The sequence below is a fragment of the Lepisosteus oculatus genome, chromosome 7 (assembly GCF_040954835.1).
Source record: "Lepisosteus oculatus isolate fLepOcu1 chromosome 7, fLepOcu1.hap2, whole genome shotgun sequence".
Classification (NCBI taxonomy): domain Eukaryota; kingdom Metazoa; phylum Chordata; class Actinopteri; order Semionotiformes; family Lepisosteidae; genus Lepisosteus; species Lepisosteus oculatus.
The window spans coordinates 728,145-751,416 of record NC_090702.1 but is presented as its reverse complement, the minus strand read 5'-3'; the positions used below and the strand labels follow the sequence as shown (position 1 = coordinate 751,416).

At 55.8% G+C, this 23,272-nt stretch overlaps 3 protein-coding genes and 1 long non-coding RNA gene across 6 annotated transcripts; 2 read left to right on the top strand and 2 right to left on the bottom strand.

Moving 5' to 3' along the window:
* Positions 1-60: 60 nt before the first annotated feature.
* On the bottom strand, positions 61-3,071 carry LOC138240747 (uncharacterized). The gene is made up of 3 exons (XR_011189991.1): positions 2,975-3,071; positions 1,429-1,611; positions 61-477 (listed from the first exon to the last, which is right to left on the bottom strand). It is a non-coding gene; the product is annotated as an uncharacterized lncRNA (long non-coding RNA).
* A 2,319-nt stretch (positions 3,072-5,390) lies between these two features.
* prl (prolactin) lies at positions 5,391-9,891 on the top strand. Its single transcript, XM_069191941.1, has 5 exons — positions 5,391-5,577; positions 6,054-6,181; positions 6,766-6,873; positions 7,792-7,974; positions 8,583-9,891. The coding sequence occupies exons 1-5, from the start codon at positions 5,541-5,543 to the stop codon at positions 8,772-8,774; spliced, it is 648 nt and encodes a 215-aa protein (XP_069048042.1). The 5' UTR covers positions 5,391-5,540; the 3' UTR covers positions 8,775-9,891.
* Positions 9,862-15,950, bottom strand: LOC102697469 (tripartite motif-containing protein 16-like). Of its 3 annotated transcripts, none has more exons than XM_069191839.1 (7): positions 15,746-15,950; positions 14,511-15,136; positions 13,901-13,996; positions 13,522-13,755; positions 13,211-13,370; positions 12,210-12,269; positions 9,862-11,945 (listed from the first exon to the last, which is right to left on the bottom strand). In XM_069191839.1, the coding sequence occupies exons 1-7, from the start codon at positions 15,858-15,860 to the stop codon at positions 11,386-11,388; spliced, it is 1,851 nt and encodes a 616-aa protein (XP_069047940.1). In that variant the 5' UTR covers positions 15,861-15,950; the 3' UTR covers positions 9,862-11,385. The 3 variants fall into 3 exon arrangements, with proteins under 3 accessions (XP_069047940.1, XP_069047942.1, XP_069047941.1); XM_069191841.1 differs by having other exon boundaries at positions 14,775-15,136; XM_069191840.1 differs by lacking the exon at positions 13,901-13,996.
* A 3,496-nt stretch (positions 15,951-19,446) lies between these two features.
* On the top strand, positions 19,447-23,218 carry LOC138240691 (collagen alpha-1(I) chain-like). Its single transcript, XM_069191808.1, has 3 exons — positions 19,447-21,340; positions 21,463-21,531; positions 22,692-23,218. The coding sequence occupies exons 1-3, from the start codon at positions 19,447-19,449 to the stop codon at positions 22,892-22,894; spliced, it is 2,166 nt and encodes a 721-aa protein (XP_069047909.1). The 3' UTR covers positions 22,895-23,218.
* Positions 23,219-23,272: the final 54 nt, after the last annotated feature.

The window sequence follows — 23,272 nt, the reverse complement described above, 5'->3', positions numbered from 1 at the left end:
TATTAACCCCTCTCTCTCTCAGTGCAGTGTTCATGTACTGGAGTGTCCAGTCAGTGTGTCTGTATTAACCCCTCTCTCTCTCAGTGCAGTGTTCATGTACTGGAGTGTCCAGTCAGTGTGTGTGTATGAACCCCTCTCTCTCTCAGTGCAGTGTTCATGTACTGGAGTGTCCAGTCAGTGTGTCTGTATTAACCCCTCTCTCTCTCAGTGCAGTGTTAGTGTACTGGAGTGTAGTTCCTCAGTTCAGCCCTACAGGCACGAGAAGAGTCAACAACTTTCCCGGCTCCTCTCAGCCCAGGGCCTGGGAGGGACAGATACTGTAACCTGTGCTGACAGGCTGCTGGCTGGGCTCTGCTCTGCTGCTCAGCCCAGTGGGCGGAGACTTCGGGACCGGGCAGCCACGCCCACCCATGGGCAGAGCCAGGTGGCCTGGGGCAGGAGAGCTGAACCCGAGACCCTCCAGGGTCGTGTGTTCTGCTGTCCAGCAGTAAGAGAAACGAGTAACAAACATCACACAGTCCTGGAGACAGGAAACAGCACAGGCATGTGAGCGGAGAACTCACTTCCTCTGCGGAATATGCTGCTAACAATAACAATAACAGTATTATTACTAGATATAATAATTATAGACTATACACCTACCTGTGCCTGTACAGGGGCAGAATCAGTGTCTGTGTGTTATTGTGCAGCTGTGTCTGTACAGGGGCAGAATCAGTGTATATGTGTTATTGTGCAGCTGTGTCTGTACAGGGGCAGAATCAGTGTCTGTGTGTTATTGTGCAGCTGTGTCTGTACAGGGGCAGAATCAGTGTCTGTGTGTTATTGTGCAGCTGTGTCTGTACAGGGGCAGAATCAGTGTCTGTGTGTTATTGTGCAGCTGTGTCTGTACAGGGGCAGAATCAGTGTCTGTGTGTTATTGTGCACCTGTGTCTGTACAGGGGCAGAATCAGTGTCTGTGTGTTATTGTGCAGCTGTGTCTGTACAGGGGCAGAATCAGTGTCTGTGTGTTATTGTGCAGCTGTGTCTGTACAGGGGCAGAATCAGTGTCTGTGTGTTATTGTGCACCTGTGTCTGTACAGGGGCAGAATCAGTGTCTGTGTGTTATTGTGCAGCTGTGTCTGTACAGGGGCAGAATCAGTGTCTGTGTGTTATTGTGCAGCTGTGTCTGTGTGTTATTGTGCAGCTGTGTCTATACAGGGGCAGAATCAGTGTCTGTGTGTTATTGTGGATATTACGTTTAAAACAACATGCCCTGATCTTGGAAAATCCATGAATCCATTTTCTAACCCCTCTTTCCACTTCCAGTCACAGGGGTGCTGGAGTCTATCCCAGCGAGCACTGGGATACCAGTCCAGTCCATCAGAGGGTGCGCACGCACACACACACACTCACACCAGGGCCAGTTTTCCCAGAAGACAATGAACTCACCAGCGTGTTTCCGGACTGCCGGAGGAAACGGGATCACCCGTAGGAACCCCACGTGAACGCAGCGAGAACATGCAGACTCCACACAGACAGCACCCCAGGACCAGAGCCCAGGTCCCCCGCGCTGCCTCTCCGGACAGTTCCAAGCGATCTTCAGTAGGATACAATGACAGCAGTGCTGTGTACCTGTTCATACAGGAGAAGCACACCGGGGGTGAGTTTACCGAAAGCATCGTAGCGCTACGAACATCGTAAACTCGATCTGAAGATCTATCGTCAATTTACGAGCGTTTCCCCAGAATCCATCGTCACTACAGTAGCACGTGAAATCCTTCGTGATCTGCGTGCTTCCCGACCTACTCGTGAATCACAGAGTGCAATTCTCCGGAAATGTAGAATACGGAGATTTTATATTAAGGATTGTGATATTTTGTCGAGCTATGTAAGAGGAAATTTGGCAAAAGAACAATTATTTATACAGTAAATGAATTTATAGGTCATCCTGGGTAAGTGTCATATTCAGAAGTCAAATGGCCCAATAATACCCCCTCTTTTAGTACTTCTGAGGTGGAGTTGAAATGTTATTTAAATTCCATAAAGAAAGTGAAAAATGCTAAAGAAAGGAAAGCATTTGACATATGTAAAAATATAACCTGGTTACATAAATATTTACCTCTTTACCACCGGCAGTTGTTTGTGTTCTGTTTATCTTTTCTTTCTTTTATCTGTATTTTCTCCTCTACTTGTATTTGTCTGGGAGCGGCGAGGGCGCACGCCCGGAGAACCCCGATCCGTTACAATACATTACATTTAAAAATGCCAAGTTTTATACTTGACTAGATGATCTGAGTTTCACGGTGAAATGCAGTAATGCATTATTTAAGTTTAAACCATTGGGCCTGATATTTATTTTTGAAGTTCGAATACCGTTTTATGTTCTGTCGTGATTGTCGACGGTAAAGCTTAGACCTGTCTATTATAGGTCCTGTATTTGTGGAGCGACACACGCCACGCTCAGTAGTTACTTTTTCCAGATGTCACGTTAATTAGACCAATTAGAGTTCCGATGCAGCCAGTAACTCTAAATAACAACGGTGTTTTCTCGAGAAACACGGCGATTCTTCACAACGGCTGCGCGCCCAGACAAAACCCGGCTTTAACCCACAGACGCCGCGCAGGACGCGCGCACTGTCCACGCAGTCAGTGTCGGGTTTCTCTCACGGCACGTCAGTTATTTCATGTTCCGGTCTGTGCCTGTCTATTCGCTTTCGCTTAATTGGTTGTTAAATTATGACGTCATGTTTAATTCATATTCCTTTTCGCAACTCGATTTCATCCCACTGAGGGACCAAAACCGACGCCACACAATGACAGCATTGTCAACCGACTGTTTTTCAGTCGACTTGCGATGCTTTTTGCTAAGCGACCTCGGGGGCGGGGTTAACAAAGACGTACTTTACACTCGCTCGTAAAATGACCGATTAACAGAGGTTTGGGAAACGCAAGTTGCTCGTTGGTCTCCAAGACTCATCGCTTTCGGGAAACTCACCCCGGAACAGGTACAAAACGGCCGATGCGTGCTCTGTATCGCCTGTACTACAGCCACACAGCTCCCACAGATCACTTTCCCCACTCAAGCAATCGATCGATCACCCTTCTGGTGAATAAACCCCCCGAACCCGAGACCAGCCCGCTTACAGGAGAGCAGGCGCCTCTCGGCCGGGGCTGTGGCGCCCCCTGGTGGAGACGGGGGTGAGAGCAACTCGTCAGTACCGAGTCACGCTAATCGCACCGCCCGTCCCTGGAAATCGCATTATGACAGCGATTCGCGTCTGTCAGCGAGGGAGTCTGCGTATCGTTCAATAAAAGGTTTATAAAAGGTGATAGGTGTATTCCCTGCTGAAAAGAGAAGAGAGAAAACACAACGTTTCGGCCGTGGAGCCTTCTTCAGGTGTCTGTATTATTATTATAATCGAAGCACATTCGACTGCATCTTACCTGTGAAAAGAGCTGCGCTTCGCCGTCCCGCCGCCAGGGGGCTGAGCTGGGCGCCTCGGTCCCTGCGCGTCTCGCCGCGAGTGGGAAAACTATCCCTCTCCGCTCAGCAGTAAGCGTGCGTGGCCTTCATGCTTGCAAACTTGAGTCTACGCGGTGAAATCACCAACAGCTACAGACCCCGGGCTGGAGACACAGGCTGCGCTACAGTCGCGCACTGACGTCGCAGTTTCAATGAGTTTCCCGATCCCCCGATCCCCCTAAACATGATGCGCGTACCCGAGAGGTGCGAACGGTCCTCGGGGGTCGCGGGTACCGCGTGGAGCGCGGAGAGGGGCGCGCAGACCAGCCGGAGGTCCGCGCGCTGTGGACGTGTCTGCTTGCGTCTTCATCGCGGAAAAAATATTCATTAATGTTCCCGAAAGCCGGCTGAGACCAGCGGCCACCGGGCAGCGAGCTGTCCACCCGCTCCGGCTCGTTTAATCACGACACGTGTGACGGAGGCCGAGATCAGAGAACACAGGTGATTAAACACGCAGGGAGGAACAGGTGATTAAACACGCAGGGAGGAAGTCGGTTACACTGAGCGTGTTGGCACGGAGATAGTACCGTGATTTATTGTAGTAAATGTCTGGAAGAGTGTCTACTCTTCCAGATCCTGAGCTCTGTGGCTCAGGATCTGCGCCTGTCCTACTCCATTGAGCCCCTGAGCGAGGCCCTTCACCCCAGCTGCTCCAGGGGTGCTGTATAAATGTCCGACCCTGCGCTCTGACCCCCAGCTTCTCTCCCTGTGTGTGTGTCTCATGAAGAGCAAGCTGGGGTCTGAGAGAAGACACATTCCTCATGCAAGACACTGTATCTGGGTAATAAAGCAACATTATCACATTACTATTAACAATACTGTGACTTACTGTAGTAAATGTTTGGAAGAGCTGTGCTTTACTACACAGTGACAATACTCAGATTCCACTCCACACTGCTGAAACACTGCAGCACTGACTCTGACCCCTGATTCCACACTGCAGCACTGACTCTGACCCCTGATTCCACACCCCACTGCTGAAACACTGCAGCACTGACTCTGACCCCTGATTCCACACCCCACTGCTGAAACACTGCAGCACTGACTCTGACCCCTGATTCCACACCCCACTGCTGAAACACTGCAGCACTGACTCTGACCCCTGATTCCACACCCCACTGCTGAAACACTGCAGCACTGACTCTGACCCCTGATTCCACACTGCTGAAACACTGCAGCACTGACTCTTAACCCTGATTCCACACCCCACTGCTGAAACACTGCAGCACTGACTCTGACCCCTGATTCCACACCCCACTGCTGAAACACTGCAGCACTGACTCTGACCCCTGATTCCACACCCCACTGCTGAAACACTGCAGCACTGACTCTGACCCCTGATTCCACACCCCACTGCTGAAACACTGCAGCACTGACTCTGACCCCTGATTCCACACTGCTGAAACACTGCAGCACTGACTCTTAACCCTGATTCCACACCCCACTGCTGAAACACTGCAGCACTGACTCTGACCCCTGATTCCACACCCCACTGCTGAAACACTGCAGCACTGACTCTGACCCCTGATTTCATCTACAGTATGAATGTAGCTCATATGGTAGTTAGCAGATAAAATATCCCAGGATCCCATCCAGCTGTGTCTGGAGAGAGGCCAGGGTATCGGCTTCAACAACATGACTGTGCAGCTTGTTCCCCACTCCCACCACCCTCTGTGTAAAGAAGTGCCTCCTGCTGTCAATTATTAATGCCCTTTCCTGCACTTGCTTGAATTGCTTGAAGCCCTTGTTGTCCTAAATATCCAGTAGCGATTTAGAGACCCAATTAGGAAGGAAATGCTGTTTGAAGGTAGGATTCCACTGACATGCCAGTATCTGGTCTGAACTCGAACGGTGGGCTTGAATGTTTGTCTTCCTGTCTGTAGGTGTCTCAGGGTGACAGACCAGGGTGTCTAATGTTTCTCATTAGAGCTGGAGGAAACCAGAGACACTGGCTCTCTGAATACACAAATGGGGCTGGAGGCTATAAAATGTCTTTCAGACGACAGAGCCCAGACAAAGGGCTCAGACACACAGAGAGATGACACCCCAGACGCGAGGAAACGCCGGCTTCACAGGTCAGGTTTGTGTGTCTCCGTGAAGCTGGAACACACTTGTGTCTCTGTGCCGTACTGTTTACCCTCTGTGTTACTGCTTACTGTCTATGTGTCTCTTTCTCTCTGTCTATCTACTGGAGTGTCCAGTCAGTGTGTCTGTATTAACCCCTCTCTCTCTCAGTGCAGTGTTCATGTACTGGAGTGTCCAGTCAGTGTGTGTATTAACCCCCCTCTCTCTCAGTGCAGTGTTCATGTACTGGAGTGTCCAGTCAGTGTGTCTGTATTAACCCCTCTCTCTCTCTCAGTGCAGTGTTCATGTACTGGAGTGTCCAGTCAGTGTGTCTGTATTAACCCCTCTCTCTCTCAGTGCAGTGTTCATGTACTGGAGTGTCCAGTCAGTGTGTCTGTATGAACCCCTCTCTCTCAGTGCAGTGTTCATGTACTGGAGTGTCCAGTCAGTGTGTGTGTATTAACCCTGTATCCTCTCTCCTGCCCAGGTACACTGTGTGTGCTCCTGTCCCTCTCAGTCCAGATTCAGTGTATCGGACTGAATGACCTGTTGGAAAGGGCTGCTGAGATATCCGAGAGACTGCATGCCCTTAGCACTGGGCTGACCAATGACCTGGTAAGTGTCCGACTAATAATCTGTCAGTGCGTCAATGATCAGCGTCACAGATCAATGGTCGAATATGTGTTGTGTGATATTGTAACCCCATTGTCCAGAGATCATTGGTCCGGTCTGGGTCACAGTGTACCCCTACAGTCCAGAGATCACTGGTCCAGTCTGGGTCACACTGTGCCCCTACAGTCTAGAGATCGCCGGTCCAGTCTGGGTCACACTGTACCCCTACAGTCCAGAGATCACCGGTCCAGTCTGGGTCACACTGTACCCCTACAGTCCAGAGATCGCCGGTCCAGTCTGGGTCACACTGTACCCCTACAGTCCAGAGATCGCCGGTCCAGTCTGGGTCACACTGTAAACCCTACAGTCCAGAGATCGCCGGTCCAGTCTGGGTCACACTGTACCCCTACAGTCCAGAGATCACTGGTCCAGTCTGGTCATGCTGTACCCCTACAGTCCAGAGATCGCTGGTCCAGTCTGGGTCACACTGTACCCCTACAGTCCAGAGATCGCTGGTCCAGTCTAGGTCACACTGTACCCCTACAGTCCAGTCTGGGTCATGGTGGATATTAACATCTCTCTTTCAGGACACTCACTTTCCTCCATCTGGCCGCATGCTGATGCCCCGCCCCTCTCTCTGCCACACCTCCTCCCTGACCACACCCAACGACAAGGAGCACGTCCTGCGCCTGCCGGTGAGTCTGTCTCTCAATAATAATAATACAGTGTGTGATCTCCTGTCCCAGCCTGAGGAACAGACAGTGAGCCTGTCTCTCAATAATAATAATACAGTGTGTGATCTCCTGTCCCAGCCTGAGGAACAGACAGTGAGCCTGTCTCTCAATAATAATACAGTGTGTGATCTCCTGTCCCAGCCTGAGGAACAGACAGTGAGCCTGTCTCTCAATAATAATCCAGTGTGTGATCTCCTGTCCCAGCCTGAGGAACAGTGAGCCCGTCTCTCAATAATAATAATACAGTGTGTGATCTCCTGTCCCAGCCTGAGGAGCAGACAGTGAGCCCGTCTCTCAATAATAATAATACAGTGTGTGATCTCCTGTCCCAGCCTGAGGAACAGACAGGGAGCCTGTCTCTCAATAATAATAATACAGTGTGTGATCTCCTGTCCCAGCCTGAGGAACAGACAGTGAGCCCGTCTCTCAATAATAATAATACAGTGTGTGATCTCCTGTCCCAGCCTGAGGAACAGACAGTGAGCCCGTCTCTCAATAATAATAATACAGTGTGTGATCTCCTGTCCCAGCCTGAGGAACAGACAGTGAGCCTGTCTCTCAATAATAATAATACAGTGTGTGATCTCCTGTCCCAGCCTGAGGAACAGTGAGCCTGTCTCTCAATAATAATAACACAGTGTGTGATCTCCTGTCCCAGCCTGAGGAACAGACAGTGAGCCTGTCTCTCAATAATAATAATACAGTGTGTGATCTCCTGTCCCAGCCTGAGGAACAGACAGTGAGCCTGTCTCTCAATAATAATAATACAGTGTGTGATCTCCTGTCCCAGCCTGAGGAACAGACAGTGAGCCTGTCTCTCAGTAATAATAATCCAGTGTGAGATCTCAGTGTTGTCTGTGTCTGTCCGACCTGCCCCAGGAGTCCGAGCTCCTGGCGATCGTGCGCTCCCTGCTGCTGTCCTGGAGTGACCCTCTCCACCTGCTGTCCGCTGAGGCGCCGTCTCTCCCACACCCCTCCAGCGGCTCCATCCACAGCAAGACCCGCGAGCTGCAGGAGAGCACCCACGTCCTGAACCGCGGGCTGGAGAAGCTGGTCAGCAAGGTCAGACTGCTCCCCTCCGTCTCTCTCCCACCTCACTGTCCCTCCTGTCCCGTCTGTCTCTCCCTGAGCCTGTCTGTCTCTCTCCCACCTCACTGTCCCTCCTGTCCTGTCTGTCTCTCCCTGAGCCTGTCTGTCTCTCTCCCACCTCACTGTCCCTCCTGTCCTGTCTGTCTCTCCCTGAGCCTGTCTGTCTCTCTCCCACCTCACTGTCCCTCCTGTCCTGTCTGTCTCTCCCTGAGCCTGTCTGCTTCTCTCCCACCTCACTGTCCCTCCTGTCCCGTCTGTCTCTCCCTGAGCCTGTCTGTCTCTCTCCCACCTCACTGTCTCTCTCAGAGCCTGTCTGTCCCTCTCTTGTCCTGTCTATCTCTGAGCCTGTCTGTCTCTCTCCCACCTCACTGTCCCTCTCGTCCTGTCTGTCTCTCTCCCACCTCACTGTCCCTCTCTTGTCCTGTCCGTCTCTCCCTGAGCCTGTCCGTCTCCCTTCCCCCTCGCTGTCTCTCAATGAAAACGCGCTGACTGGACACTACAGTACCTCAACACATTGTTTCCGAGAGAGCCCTCTTGGTGTCAGATTCTGCTATTGTTCGTCTCCCTCTCTTTCTCTGCAGATTGGTCCCGGATCTCAGTCCCTTGACCTTTCACCTTTCACCTGGAGGGGGGACCTGGGCAGCGACAGGAACTCCCGCCTCCTCAACTTCCAGTTCCTGATGTCCTGTTTCAGGCGGGACTCCCACAAGATTGACAGTTTCCTCAAGCTGCTGCGCTGCCGGACCGCCAAGATGCGACCAGAAGTGTGCTAGACGCGGCGGGCAGCCATCTTGGATCCAAAACCCCGCAGGGGAAAGTAGAGCTTATACAGATCCAGATCCAAGATGGCCTCCCTAGGGTTATGGTTGTGTCCTCATTTTCTTAGTTATTTTGCATCCTGGTGTGAATCCTCTTGCTCTGCCGCTGTGTCATTGGCTAGTCCCTGGAGTTTGAAGCCTCCTTGTACTCTGTCCTTCATGGGAGCCCTGAAACCCCACTCCTGCTGGTGCCACAGCGCCCCCTAGTCTCCGGAGGTCCCGTTGGCACGTTTCTCCACATTGATTGACTGCTCTGGATGTTTTTATCTCACAGGAGCCATCATTTGCCCTCCTCCTCGATCGCGTGAGGAGAGAGAGGAGGGGAAAGTCGTTTGAAAGAGGCCGCGTGTTCGTTCGTCACAATTTCAAAGAGTTCCGATCCTCCCAGCGGACTTCAAAGATAACCTGTTTCTTCCAACCCAGGGCTCAGGTCTTCGGTGGGCAGTCTTCTCGTCTTGAAGAAGTCCGAGCAGGGGGCTGCGTCAGCCTGCGCTGGCTGCAAAGGAACAAGTAAAGGTTTATTCCAGCTGAGAAGGGACGAGACACGGCGTTTCGGCTGTGCAGCCTTCTTCAGCTGTGTCACATGGAATAAACCGTTACCTGCCCCTCTGCTGTCTTCTAGTCTTGGTCTTGCTCGGTTTACGACATTGAAATATCACCGGAAGGTGTTCTACAGGGGGTGAAACGAAAGATGCTCTCGTTCTGGCGTACGGGCTCCAGAAACCTCCAGCTTTCTGCAGCTCGTGGGCTGATGAAGGCTGTGGAGGAGAAGCAGGCCCAGCTGTCCCCCTGTCTGAGCAGAGAGCTGTCACAGTGACAGGCAGCGGAGGGACAGGAGCTCGCAGACACACTGAGCACAGAGCCCTGAGCTGCCTGGGCTGGTGTCCATCTGTGTTTTCAGCACACAGCCCAGACCTGCACTGTCATCTTCTACAACACAACACGTTTTACCGAGTACTTAGTTTGGATCCAGACGCAGAAATTGAAAACAAAAAAGTGCCTGTATTCTAGAAAATCACGGTTGTTAACAAATGAATGTTGGAACTTTCAATAAACCTTTATTGCAGAGAAATGTGTGACAATGTCGTCTTGGTTTTCAGAGAACAAACAGCAGAGACACTAATAACGGCAACTGTTCTCACCAACACCCTCTCCCTCCCCTGATCATTCATGGAAACTAATTAGCCTAATGATCTCACCTCATATTGATCCCAGGTGTGGTGGACTTCAGGCAGCCTGTTTCATACATCCACCACCCTTTGTGTAAAGTAGTGCCTCCTGTTCTTAGACTGAAACCCACCTCTCCGTAATTCACTGGAGCTCCTGTGTTACCACAGCACTAACATACCTTACTAACATACCTTCTTAATTAGTTTTAGTACATTAAGTCTCTCCTGATTCACCTGCAGCTGAGAGTAAAGAGATTAATTGGTGTACAGACACAGACACACTGACTCACACGGAGACACACCGAATCACACAGAGAGACACACTGACCACATAGAGACACACTGAATCACACTGAGTAACACAGAGACACACTGACCACACAGAGACACACTGAATCACACACAGTCTGAATCACACAGAGAGACACACACTGACTCACAGAGACACCCTGAATCACACTGAGTCACACAGAGACACACTAATGCTCACAGACACACTGACCCACAGAGACACACTGACTCACACACAGAGACACACACTGACTCACACTGAGTCACACAGAGACACACAGAGACACACAGAGACACACTGACCACACGGAGACACACTGAATCACACTGAGTCACACAGAGACACACTGACCACACAGAGACACACTGAATCACACTGACCACACAGAGACACACTGAATCACACTGAGTCACACAGAGACACACAGAGACACACAGAGACACACAGAGACACACACAGTCTGAATCACACAGAGAGACACACACTGACTCACAGAGACACATCGACTCACACACAGAGACACCCTGAATCACACTGAGTCACACATATAGACACACTGACCCACACAGAGACACACTGATGCTCACAGACACACTGACCCACAGAGACACACTGACTCACACACAGAGACACACTGACACACTCAGAGACACACTGACTCACACTGAGTCACAAAGAGAGATACACTGATTCACACAGAGACGCACTGACCCACAGAGACACACTGACTCACACAGAGACACACTGACACACTCAGAGACACACTGACTCACACAGAGACACACTGACACACTCAGAGACACACTGACTCACACTAAACACTGAAACAGCAAACAGTCCATTTCTTCAAATATGCTGCACAGAGAAAGAGCTTCTCAACTACTGAGGAATATTAATACATTGTGAATTTAAAAAAGAATGAATCTAATAGAAATATAGAAATTAAATACAAACGTTTTTTTTATTTTATTTTGGAGAACAATTATAATTAAGGCTCTGGTTTGTAGTATCAGTTCCAGCAGATCATGAAACACAGGTCAATGGAGAAACTGCTCCTCAGTGTGAGAGACAGGTGCTCAGTTACCTGCTGTTTTCTCTCCTCTTTCTACTCCAGCTCACACAGAGACACACTGGGGACAACAAAGTTGAAAACAAACCAAACATGAGGACCAAACCTGACCCCGGGGTAGAGGGGCTCCGTGAAGGAGGCCTGGACTCTGTGCAGGAGGGTCTCTGTGTCCCCAGAGACGCTGTAGAAGGACAGAGTTCCAGCCCTGTGGTCCACATACACCCCTATCCTGGAGGAGGGAGGGGCAGCTACCGCAGTTTTCTCCTTATTGTGCCAGAAGGAGCAGCTGGACCCGGAGCAGCACAGACTCCAGGACTGGTCGTTCAGTCCCAGGCGACAGTCATCACCCTCCCCTTTCCTGCTGAGTCCTTTATATGTGACCCCTATATCAATATCAATCCCTCTCCACTCCACCTCCCAGTAACAGCGAGTCCCGGACAGCCCCTCTCTGCACAGCACCTGCTGCCAGTGGTCGAATCTCTCGGGGTGATCGGGGTACTGCTGGGGCTCCCTGCTCCAGGTCAACCTCCTGTTCCCCTCAGACAGACAGAGCTGTCTGTGCGCTGTGTTGGGGTCCAGTGTGAGCTGACAGGCATCTGATTGGAGAGAAGAGGACAGTCAGAGGACAGACAGGCAGAACAGACCAATCCCTGAGCAGATCTCCACTGGAGTCCCTCCCCCACAGCCCAGTAAGATACACACTGGGGTTTCTGATTGGAGAGAAGAGGACAGACAGGCAGAACAGACCAATCCCTGAGCAGATCTCCACTAGAGTCCCGCCCCCACAGCCCAGTAAAGGTGTGTGTGTGTTTGAGCTCCAGGTATCTCTCGGTGGGCAGCTGGAGTGAAAACAGACTCACAGTGTAAGAGCTCTGCTCTGGTCCTGGGCTCTGGAGTCTGCAGACTGTAGACGTCACTCACTGTGGAGACACAGAGAAATATAATATAAATATAGTTCCGGTGGGTAGCTGCGTCAGCATGCGTAGACTGCAAAGGAACAAGAAATAGTTTTATTCCATGCTTCTCACACCTGAAGAAGACTTCACAGCCGAAACGTTGTGTTTTCTCTCTTCTCTCTTCTCTTTTCAGCAGGGAATAAACCTGTTACTTGTTCCTAATATGAATATATATAATACTTGTGTAACAGGACTGTTCTACAGCTGTAGCTCCTATTGTAACAGGACTGTCCTACTGTACTGGGACTGTAGCTCCTATTGTAACAGACTGTCCTACTGTACTGGGACTGTAGCTCCTATTGCAACAGACTGTCCTACTGTACTGGGACTGTAGCTCCTATTGTAACAGACTGTCCTACTGTACTGGGACTGTAGCTCCTATTGTAACTGGACTGTTCTACTGTACTGGGACTGTAGCTCCTATTGTAACAGACTGTTCTACTGTACTGGGACTGTAGCTCCTATTGTAACAGACTGTCCGACTGTACTGGGACTGTAGCTCCTATTGTAACAGACTGTTCTACTGTACTGGGACTGTAGCTCCTATTGTAACTGGACTGTTCTACTGTACTGGGACTGTAGCTCCTATTGTAACAGACTGTTCTACTGTACTGGGACTGTAGCCCCTATTGTAACAGGAATGTAGCCCAATATCCAAGCGGGCTACATATTGCTAGTGGTGTAAGGGAGTATTATTATTATTATTATTATTATTATTATTATTATTATTATTAAGAGAGTGGTTAAAAACACCTCACTGATTCTATAGTAGGTAGAGAAGACAAAGTAAATTAAATACTCAGCCCCCAAAAAGGATCTGTTACATTTACAAGTGATTGACTGGCAAATCAATTTGAGGAAAAACAAGACATTAATAAGACATCACACTGTGTTTCTCCTCTAACCTGTCCTGGAGATCTTGACTGATTCCTCCTTGCAGACATCCTCCAGTCGCTCTTTCAGTCCAGAGACAGCTCTCCTCACAGCCTCAGGAGAGAAGTGGGGTCTGACAGGGATGCTGGGTGAGTCTCCAGCTCCAGGAGGGACACAGACAGACTGGAACTTCTGCAGCAGGGAGGAGAGAGAGGAGTTTCCAGTCAAACACACTGGGCTCCAGCACACATTCCTGGGGAGAAGCCAGGAGCAGCTCCATTGGAGAGCTCTGTGTGAGAGACTCCCTTCTGGACTGCAGAGAGTCCCAGAGCAGTGCTGTTACCTGGAGGAAATGGATGTGATCCTCTGTGTGTGAGAGCTGGCTCAGCTCAGCGTCTCTCCTCCTCAGCTCAGCGATCTCCTGCTCTAGTCGCTCCAGGAGTTCTTCAGCCTGACTCACTGCAGCCCTCTCTTGAGCTCTGATCAGCTGTGTGAGCTCAGAGCGTGTTCTCTCAATGGAGCGGATCAGCTCAGTGAAGATCCTGTCAGTGTCCTGTACTGCAGTGTGTGCAGAGCTCTGAGTGAGGAGATACACAGTGGATTATCACACAGGACAAAACTCAAACTACACTCTACTGTGTGTGGTGTTTTCTCAGTGTACTGGTGTGTCCAGTGCTGTGGGAATGTGTGCCTGTGTGTCCACTCCTCTGGTCAATACCCACTCTGAGTGAGTCCACAGCCTGTCTCAGCTCCTGCAGCTCCTTCTCTCTCTCCTGGAGTCTCTGCTGGGTTTGTCTCTGTGTCGCCCCCAGCTGCTTCTGTGGAGAAACAGAGACACTCGGGACATTTTTACTGTGAACTCACCCTGCACTCAGATCAGTGTTGATATCTTAAACTGTCCTTTTCATTTCTTTCAACAAAATACTTAACATCTCAGATCTACTATTGATGGAAAGAAATGTGTCCGACCACATCATGTTCTGTCAGATCTGACCCAGCAGTGCCCAGCCCAGTGTGAGTCTTGTGTTTAATAAACCTTGTGAAGGTGTTATTGTGCAGTTAGAGCATGAGGGGGCAGTGTGTTCCAGAGGTGTTGGGTGTGTTGAGTGGCTGCACAGGGTCATCAGTGCTACATGTGGACAGTAAAGAGGGAAACAGTGGAGGAGAGGAGGAGGAGATGTTGAGCCACAGACACTTCAGAGACACAACCAGTGTGGATCACAGCTGAACACATGAGCAGAGCTTTCACTACAGAAACAGAACATACAGTGTGAAGATCACGCAGATTACACCATGTTCTAGAGAGCTTGATTACAGACTCAGAGTCCTCACCTGTTTCTCAGTCCTTCCTGCTGCAACTGAGACAGTATCATGGCCTCTGTGTTCATCCATTAGACAAGCATAACAAACACACTTCTCATCAGAACGGCAGTAGACCTCCAGGGGTTTGTCATGACTCGGACAGACCAGATCATCCAGATGTGCAGTAGCATCGACCAGCTTGTGTTTCCTCAAACGGTCTGACTCACAGTGAGGCTGGAGGTGAGTCTGACAGTAAGAGGCCAGACACACCAGACAGGACTTCACAGCTCTCACCTGTCTCCCAGTGCAGACGTCACACAGCACATCTCCAGGGCCAGCAGGACTGGGAGCAGGAGGACCACTGAGCCCTGTCTCCTTCAGTTTCTCCACCACTTCAGCCAGCATGATGTTTCTGCCCAGAACAGGCCTTGGGGTGAAGGTCTGTCTGCACTGGGGGCAGCTGTAGACTCCAGTCTGATCATCCAGATCCCAGCAGCTCTTAATACAGCCCACACAGTAACTGTGTCCACAGGGAAGAGTCGCTGGATCCTTCAGCAAATCCAGACACACTGAGCAGCTGAACTGGTCCCGATCCAGTAGATCTCCAGCTTGCGCCATTTTGTAGTGAAGTTCCAACGTCTCAAAACTGCACAGAGCTGTTTCAACAGAAAATAAACTGATCTGTGTGTGACTTCCTGGACCAGCCCAGAGCTGCAGGGGGAGGGGTTTTGTAGGAGCTGTGTTTTTCAAGAGGCGAGGCTTCTGACTCAGTGGGAAGAGATAGCTGACAGAGCAGAAACTTTAATAATGTTTTATGAATGACGTGTGCTTTATGTCATGTACAGAGGACAGCCTGAGCTCTCTGTTATACTAATATTGCAAATTATAATATATTTTTTATAGTATAAAAAGGAATGATATTATAAAGATGAATTCTCCTTATAATATAACCGAATGTCAGTCAGTTGTCACACGGTTGAAAATCTCCCGGAGACCCTCAAGAGTCTGTCCCCCAGGTCCCGGGACGCGGGCGGGGTGGCAGCTCTTTCAATTCAATTCAATTCAAGGTGCTTTATTAGCATGACCGACGGGTACAATCAGTGTTGCCAAAGCAAATAAAAATAATAAAATTAACATGGAACAAGACAAAAAATAGAAGTCAAATAAAATCTACAGACATGTTACAGACATTTACAACAAAGACATATGATAAAATATTGACATATTCTGTAGGCGGCTGGAGCATTATTGGGAGACAGACTCACTGTTCCTCAGGCTGTGACAGGAGATCACATACTGGGCTGCCAGATCAACTGAGTTCCCTCCTCCCTCTCCCAGTAGGATTGGGACCCGTTGTTGTCTCTCAGCGTCCGCGCCCATGGGAGGCGCCGGTCCTTGAAGCTCAGAGGCTCAGCCGGGTGCAGCGCTCCGCGTTCTACTCGTCGAGTCTCCCCCAGGGCGAGGAGTCGAGCGCCGAGCCCAGCGATCAGCGCCAGGAGAGGCTGCGAGAGAGACTGTCCGGTCAGACGGACACCGCTGGACGTGCCGCGGGAGGTCAGGGGTCTCTCGGAAGCAGCAGCAGCAGCCCCTGTGTGAGAGGCGCTGTGAGACGGGTCCGGCTCGGCGGACAGGGAGGTGGACCCCGGTCAGGAGCCCGGCTGGGCTCGGGTTCGGGTCCGGTGTCCCGGCAGCAGAGGGAACGGGCCCGCGGTTCGGGCGTGTTGTGCTGTGTTCTCGGGCCAGACCCGGCCGCCCGAGGGGACCCCAGCTTCCTGCCTGGTGTCATGTGTGAAGGTGAGTTAGTGTGTGTGTGTGTCGGTTTGTGTATTCCCCTGAGTCTGTGGGTGTGTGTGTGTTTATTCCCGAGTGTGAGCCCGTCAGTTGATCAGTGTTTGTGCGTGAAGGTGTTATTGTTCCATTGTGTGTGTTTGTATTTGTGTTCCTATGCGTGTGTGACTATCTAGTTACAGCTGATGAATTGTGACTACACAACACAGCAGCCTTAACGGAGTCCGTGTCCGGGAGACCCAGCTGTTAATTTCGGTCTCGTAATCAGGGCGGTTAATTGAGTGATTTCGGGACACGCGTGGGGCTCGGAGCCGCGGCTGGAACAGGGGAGGGGTTAGTTTTAAGAGCGTCCCCGCAGGACTGCTTTGTGTTCAAGTCGCGGGGTGTGGGGATTTCTTTTCTGTGGAGCAGGGGGGGTCGGTTCGTCTTGAAGAGAAACGACTGTGGGGGGAGCTCGCCTCCGAGGTGGGAGAACACACGAGTGGAAACCCAGGTCGTGTTGGGGATCTGGGGTTGGATCATCACCGCTCCGGCGCTTGGGCTGAACGCAGGCGGCGGTCCTGACCCGTAAGGGGTACAGACCGGGTCGTGGCGGCGTGGCTGAGCCCTGTCGTCTCGCGGAATGCCCACGCGGGGCGTGAACAGACTCGCTAATTGCTCGTTAGAACCCCGGACGGAGCCTTCGTGTGCGCGCCGCGTTTGTGAGTGGACCGAGCGGCGAGCGGCGGGGATCGGGACACAGTTCATCAAGCGTTTCCGGCACCACTGAGGACCGAGAACATCTCCAGACATTTCCGATACAAACTCACCACTGGCCACTGGCAAACATCATACAACACCTCGAACATTACTGAGAGACAGGCCCCACGCTCTTTGGGCTGTGATATTATTATTATTATTATTAAAGAAGTTCTAGTAGGTTCATTATTATTTATTATTATAGAGAGACGGGGTCTCACCCTGGGCTGCAGCTCCATTGAGTTTCCTCTCCCAGTAGGATTGGGACCCGTTGTGATTCTGGTAGGTGTGGGAATTCTGGGATTATCTGTGTTAATTTGGGGAAGACTGTTTCTCTAATCCCAGATTATCTGTCCCAGTGCAGTAGGAAGTGCACCTCTGTCTCTATTTCTCCCCGCTGGCAGTGGGAGCACAGCCTGTCCTCTCTGGGCAGCCAGGTCTGCCTGTGTCCAGTGTGTGTGTCCAGGCTGTGGTCACTGAGCCTGTCCTCTCTGGGCAGCCAGGTCTGTCTGTGTCCAGTGTGTGTGTCCAGGCTGTGGTCACTGAGCCTGTCCTCTCTGGGCAGCCAGGTCTGCCTGTGTCCAGTCTCTATGGCCAGGCTGTGGTCACTGAGCCTGTACTTGTCAGGGTCTGTTTCTTTTTGCTGTTTCTTATCTTAGACAATACACACTAGCCGAATATTTGACCGTTTATGGTTCTGTAGCATTCCAGTTTGTGTTGTGTGTGTGTGTGTGTGTGTGTGTGTGAGATATTGCCGTCTGATCTGTGCTGTGATGTGGTTCACAATCCCGATGTGCGCAGAAGGAACTGACCTGTCCAGCCCTGTGAAACCTCGTTTTCTGTCTGTGTGGCCGCCTGGCGCCAGTGTGCAGGAGGCGTCCGGGTCCGATCCTCCGTTCGCCAACCGGAGCGAGAGACGTCCTCTGGGTGGGGCGCGTCTCTGAACACGGCGGGGCTTTAAAACCGTTCCCCTCTCGCGTGGAGCCCGGTTGCTCTCAAGCGCAGGTCTGTGGGCGGAGGGCGCAGGACTAGGGGGGCGCTCTCGAGCTGGTCGAAACACATCGGCCCCCGAGACGCCTTGCCTGCGCTCTCCCCGCGGCTGCGGTTTGTGGCGGATGAGGGGGCTCGCTCCAGGATCTGGTGTCCGCGGGGGGGGGATCTCGCGCTGCGTCTCCAGGAGGGATCGGAGCGCCCCGAACTGGACCGGACCCCCTTTTTATTAACGACCTTTTTCACCCTGTGCTTCCCTCCCAGATCCCGCGCCTCTCCCCTCCTCCTCCTCTTCCTCCTGCGGCCGCGGCAGCGACGCGCGACGCCCCCCCAGGCCGCGCGGGGCGCCCCCTCTTCCGCGTCCCTGAGGTTCAGCCCCTTCGGCCGGGGGGCCCGGGCGAAGGCGGGGACCAGGAGGTCCCTCAGGGAGCAGGTCCTCCAGAAGAGGGCGCAGATCGCGGGGTCCCCGGGCGGACAGCGGCGCGGCGCTGACCCCGCGACCCCGGGGAGCCCCGCTGTGCCCGGTCCAGCTGGCCCCCGGCCGGCCCCTGACCGAGCCGCAGCGTGGATCGCTCAGCTCCGCCGCCCGGATCCCTCCTCCTCCTCCTCCTCCCGGGAAGCCAGCAGTGCCGGGACGGGGCCCCCCGGCCCCTCCGCCAGGCAGAGGCTTTCGGGAGCCTCGGGGGCGAGTTGGCTGGCGGGCGGGAGAGGCCAGGAGAGCCCCTGTTCCGAGTCTCCGCCCCCCGAGTCCGGGACCTCCTGGGGCGTCCCGGGGGCTGATCCGCGGGGACCCCCCCCGGCAGCTCCCACGTCCAGCCTCCTGGGGCCCCCCGCTGGCCCCCCCGGGGCGGGGCTCTTCGGGGGCGCGGCGGGGGGCGGGCCCGTCGCCTTCCTGGCCTCTAGGCCATCTGCTCCCACGCCCGGCACGAAGTGGGCCCCCCCTCCTCCCCCCGCCCCCCCCGCCCGTCCCGGGGCGTGGGAGCCCCCTCGCGTCCGGGCGCAGACGCTCCCCGAAGTGGCCGGGCGCCCGGGTGCGGTTTCAGTTTCCGGCGTTCACGCTGCGGGACCTCCCTCCTCCTCCTCCTCCTCCTCCTCTCTCCCCGAGCGGCGGAGCGGCTCTCCTCCGGGCGCGGAGGAGGCCCTGGAGCGCCGGCTGTCGAGGGAGGTGGCGCAGGCGCTGCAGGCCTTCCTGGCGGAGTCCCAGGGGCGCCGCGGGGGCCCGGGGGCGCTGGATCGGCGCCCCGGTGGGCTCTGGGGGGGCCGAGCGCCGCACCAGGAGCTCCGCCGCAGTCCAGAGGAGGAGGAGTCGGTCCTGGGCTCTTCCGGCGCGGACGAGGGCGGGTTCCTGAACGCCGACAGCGGCCTCCCCTTCCGGATCCGGAGCGTGTGGTCCCTGCAGGAGGAGGGGGGAGGTGCGCAGGCTCCGCTTGGGACGGGGGCTGGACCCGGGATGCCGGGATCGCCCTGGGCTCTGAGCACCTTTCCAGAAGCCACCTCGCCGGGCCGCTGCTCGGAGAAGCCCCCGGCTCCAGAGGGCGGCCCGCGTCCGGAAGACATCCCGGCAGGTCCGGACCCGCCCGACCGGCGCGGCGTCGGTTCCGACCCGCGAGGGAAGAGGCCTGAAGAGGAGCCGCCCCGCGGCCCCGGTCCAGACCCGGGCCCGCCCAGTTTGTCCACGCTGCCCGTGAACGAGTGGACCCTCGCCAAGATCCGGAACCTGATTTCCCTTTTCGACGACTGCGCGCGCCTCGCGGACGGGGGGCGGACCGGGGGCGCGGGGGGGGCGGGCGGCCCGTTCTGGGACGCCGAGCTCCCGGACGCCGGCGACCTCGGGGGGCGGATCGAGGCCCTTCTGAGCTTCTGGAGCGCCGGCGTCGCCGTGGGCCCGCAGACCGTCATCTTCTCGGAAGTGAGGTCGGGCGGATTCGAGAGGGTGACCCGGGGCGGGGACCCCCCGCCCCTCGAGTGCGGGAGGGGGCGCTCGGGGGCCTCGGCCCGCGGGCCGGGCGGGCAGGAAGGGGAGCCCCGCCAGGCCGCCGCGTCCTTCTGCGAGCTGCTGGGGGAGGGCGGCAGGAGGGAGAGCCTGAGGTGGATTTCGGCGGCCGGGCGGGGCGAGGGCCCGGAGGACTCCTGCTGTCTCTTCCGCCTGATTGAGCTCCGGACCGGCTCCCCCCTGAGCCCGGGCTGCCGGTGCCCCTCGGCCGCCCACCCGCCAGAGACCTCCTCCGAGGAACGGGCCGGGCGCTTTCCCGCGCGGAGCACGCAGGCCGCGGCGCGGGAGGACTTGCTCGTGGGAACTTCCCTCGCGCCGACCCCTCGGAGCGCCCTCCCCGGGAGGACTCCTGAATCCGCGGCCCTTTCTTCAGGACCGGGCCGGGAGGATCGGAGAGCGCCTCCGCGCCCGCCTGTGTTCGGGAAGAGCCCGGCCTTCCCGGGGGGCGGGGATCAGGCCCCCGGCACAGGATCTGAGCCCGGCGGGAAGAGAGGGGTTCCTCGCAGGGTCCCGCCTGCAGCGGAGGGACGGGGGCGCAGGATCGGGGATGACCCACCGGCGGGGGGATTCAGAGGCGGGATCGGATTTGAACCGGGAAGCGCGAAACGGAAAAGGGACATCGGCGGCGGAGACCCGCGATCGGAGTTTCCCAGACTGCATCCTCGCCTCCCCTGCCCGGCTCCCGTGCCGGAACAGGCCAAGGAAGAGGGGGGGCGTTCATCCCGCCAAAACCCACTTCCCGATCCGGACCTGGACGTGTCGGGAAGGAGGAGGAGGAAGAGGAGGAGGAGGGCCGGGCCGGCGAGTCCGGTTATCTGCGGCTCCATTTCTTCCACACCCGCCGATTGGCTCCCGGGATTTGCTCGCTTGAACGCGGATCTTTCCCGGAAGCAGGGCGCCCCTCCGGGGCCAGAACTCCACGCCTGCGCTGAGGAGCTGGGCCGGGCCGGAAAGGCACCGGCGCCAGAGGAGCACATGGTGCCGCGCGGTTCCGAAGGGCTGGAGGAGATCCGCAGGCAGGGAACGGTGGGGGGCACAGGGTCCCCCAAAGCCCAGCGCGCCTGGGAAGGCGGGGCAGGACGCAGGGGACCGACAGGAATGACGCCCCTGGGACTCCTGGGCCTGGAGAGAGCGGGGAGCTGGGGGGCGCCGAGGAGGCGGGAGCCCGGGAGGGGCCGGCCGACCCCCGGCCCGCGGGGCGCCCCGGCGCGGAGCATGTTCGAGCGGGGGAACCCGGCCCTGGCCGCGGAGCCGCGGGGCGGCGGCCTGCTCCAGTTCAAGCTGTGGCCGGGCGCCGGCGACCTGCCCGGCGCCGCGCGGGAGGCCGAGAGAGGGCCCGCCCCCGACCAGGGTGAGTCTCCCGCCGGGGGTCCGGGGGTCCGGGGGTCCGGAACCTGCACAGAGACCCGGCCCGGCTCAGCCGGGACAGCTGGAGCCGATGGTTGATGAGTCGTTTCCTGGCGTGTCCCGCAGGTGGCCCGGGTCCGAGGGCGGCGGGGGAGCGCGCCGGGGCTCCGCGGACGAGGCCCTGGAAAGTGCGAGGTGAGAGGGAGACCGTGGCGATTTCTGTCATCCCCGGAGGGGGGAGTGGGGTGATTGTGCTTGACCCCGCAGGGGTACAGGGGGGGATTTCTGTCATCCCCGGAGGGGGGAGTGGGGTGATTGTGCTTGACCCCGCAGGGGTACAGGGGGGGATTTCTGTCATCCCCGGAGGGGGGAGTGGGGTGATTGTGCTTGACCCCGCAGGGGTACAGGGGGGGATTTCTGTCATCCCCGGAGGGGGGAGGGGGGGTGATTGTGCTTGACCCCGCAGGGGTACAGGGGGGGATTTCTGTCATCCCCGGAGGGGGGAGGGGGGGTGATTGTGCTTGACCCCGCAGGGGTACAGGGGGGGATTTCTGTCATCCCCGGAGGGGGGAGGGGGGGTGATTGTGCTTGACCCCGCAGGGGTACAGGGGGGGATTTCTGTCATCCCCGGAGGGGGGAGGGGGGGTGATTGTGCTTGACCCCGCAGGGGTACAGGGGGGGATTTCTGTCATCCCCGGAGGGGGGAGTGGGGTGATTGTGCTTGACCCCGCAGGGGTACAGGGGGGGATTTCTGTCATCCCCGGAGGGGGGAGGGGGGGTGATTGTGCTTGACCCCGCAGGGGTACGGGGGGGGATTTCTGTCATCCCCGGAGGGGGGAGTGGGGTGATTGTGCTTGACCCCGCAGGGGTACGGGGGGGGATTTCTGTCATCCCCGGAGGGGGGGTGATTTTACTCCTCCCCGGAGGGGGGAGTGGGGGTGATTGTGCTCATCCCCACAGGGGTACAGGGGGTGAGTTCTGTCATCCCCAGAGCGGGGAGTGGGGTGATTTCACTTGCCCCTGGAGGGGTACAAGGGGATGATTTTGCTCGTCCCAGGAGTGGGAGTGGGAGTGGGGGTGAGCTTACTCGTCCCCGGAGGGGGGAGTGGGGTAATTTCACTTGCCCCTGGAGGGGTACAAGGGGATGATTTTGCTCGTCCCAGGAGTGGGAGTGGGGGTGATTTCCCTGGCCTTTGGAGGGGTACAAGGGGTTGATTTTGCTCGTCCCCGGAGGGGAGAGTGGGGGTGATTTCCCTGGTCTCACCGGCCCGGTCAGCGGGTACCAGCCCCCCTGGGTCCGGCCCTGGCCAGTGAGCGCCCTGTGCCGACCCGTCTGACCTCTCTCTCCTCCGCAGGTGCCTGGTCCCAGGGCTCCGAGGGCAGAGCCCCAGCAGGCCCCCGGCCCCCTGCAGAGCCCACCCCCCCGCTCGCACCCGGCGCCAGGACCGCCGCCGACGCCGTCTTTCAAGAGTACAGGAGGAGGTTCCTGCAGAAGGAGCTGAAGAGCTCGGAGAAGCCTGTCCCGGGACAGGCCGAGCGCACTGGCTCTGTGGGCTGACCCCCTCCCCTCTGCTGGGGTTCCCCGTGGGGTTTTGACTTGTTTAATTTTGTAAATGGTTATTTAAATTCTAGTGGGTTTTGCTTTTCGTCTCGGCTGCGGTAGACACCGGGGTTTTGGTTTGGATGAGCGATCGGAACGCAGCCCGGATTCCGCGGCTGTCCTGGGCCCGGGGAGGGAGGGGGTGGGTCCGGGGCGACCCCAGAAGGGGGACACCCGCGCTGTCCCGGCGGCTGTGCGGTTCGGAAGCGACCCCCGATCCACCTGTCTTTGGCTCCAGACCTTCTTGTGTTCAAGTCCTGCAATAAAGGCCAGTGGCTGGCAGTCGGACCCCTTTCCTCGCGCTGGGAGGGGGCGGGCGGGCAGCTGGGGCTGAAC

Excerpts from the sequence above, each read along its gene's own strand:
- prl (XM_069191941.1), top strand. The coding sequence starts at position 5,541 with ATGACACCCCAGACGCGAGGAAACGCCGGCTTCACAG. Across the intron at positions 5,578-6,053 it reads AGGAAACGCCGGCTTCACAG|GTACACTGTGTGTGCTCCTG; the intron begins GTCAGGTTTGTG and ends TCTCCTGCCCAG. Across the intron at positions 6,182-6,765 it reads CTGGGCTGACCAATGACCTG|GACACTCACTTTCCTCCATC; the intron begins GTAAGTGTCCGA and ends TCTCTCTTTCAG.
- LOC138240691 (XM_069191808.1), top strand. The coding sequence starts at position 19,447 with ATGCCGGGATCGCCCTGGGCTCTGAGCACCTTTCCAGAAGCCACCTCG. Across the intron at positions 21,341-21,462 it reads AGGGCCCGCCCCCGACCAGG|GTGGCCCGGGTCCGAGGGCG; the intron begins GTGAGTCTCCCG and ends CGTGTCCCGCAG. Across the intron at positions 21,532-22,691 it reads GAGGCCCTGGAAAGTGCGAG|GTGCCTGGTCCCAGGGCTCC; the intron begins GTGAGAGGGAGA and ends TCTCCTCCGCAG.
- LOC102697469 (XM_069191839.1), bottom strand. The coding sequence starts at position 15,860 with ATGGGCGCGGACGCTGAGAGACAACAACGGGTCCCAATCCTACTGGGA. Across the intron at positions 13,997-14,510 it reads CAGGAAGGACTGAGAAACAG|AAGCAGCTGGGGGCGACACA; the intron begins GTGAGGACTCTG and ends GTTTCTCCACAG. Across the intron at positions 13,756-13,900 it reads AGGCTGTGGACTCACTCAGA|AGCTCTGCACACACTGCAGT; the intron begins GTGGGTATTGAC and ends CTCCTCACTCAG.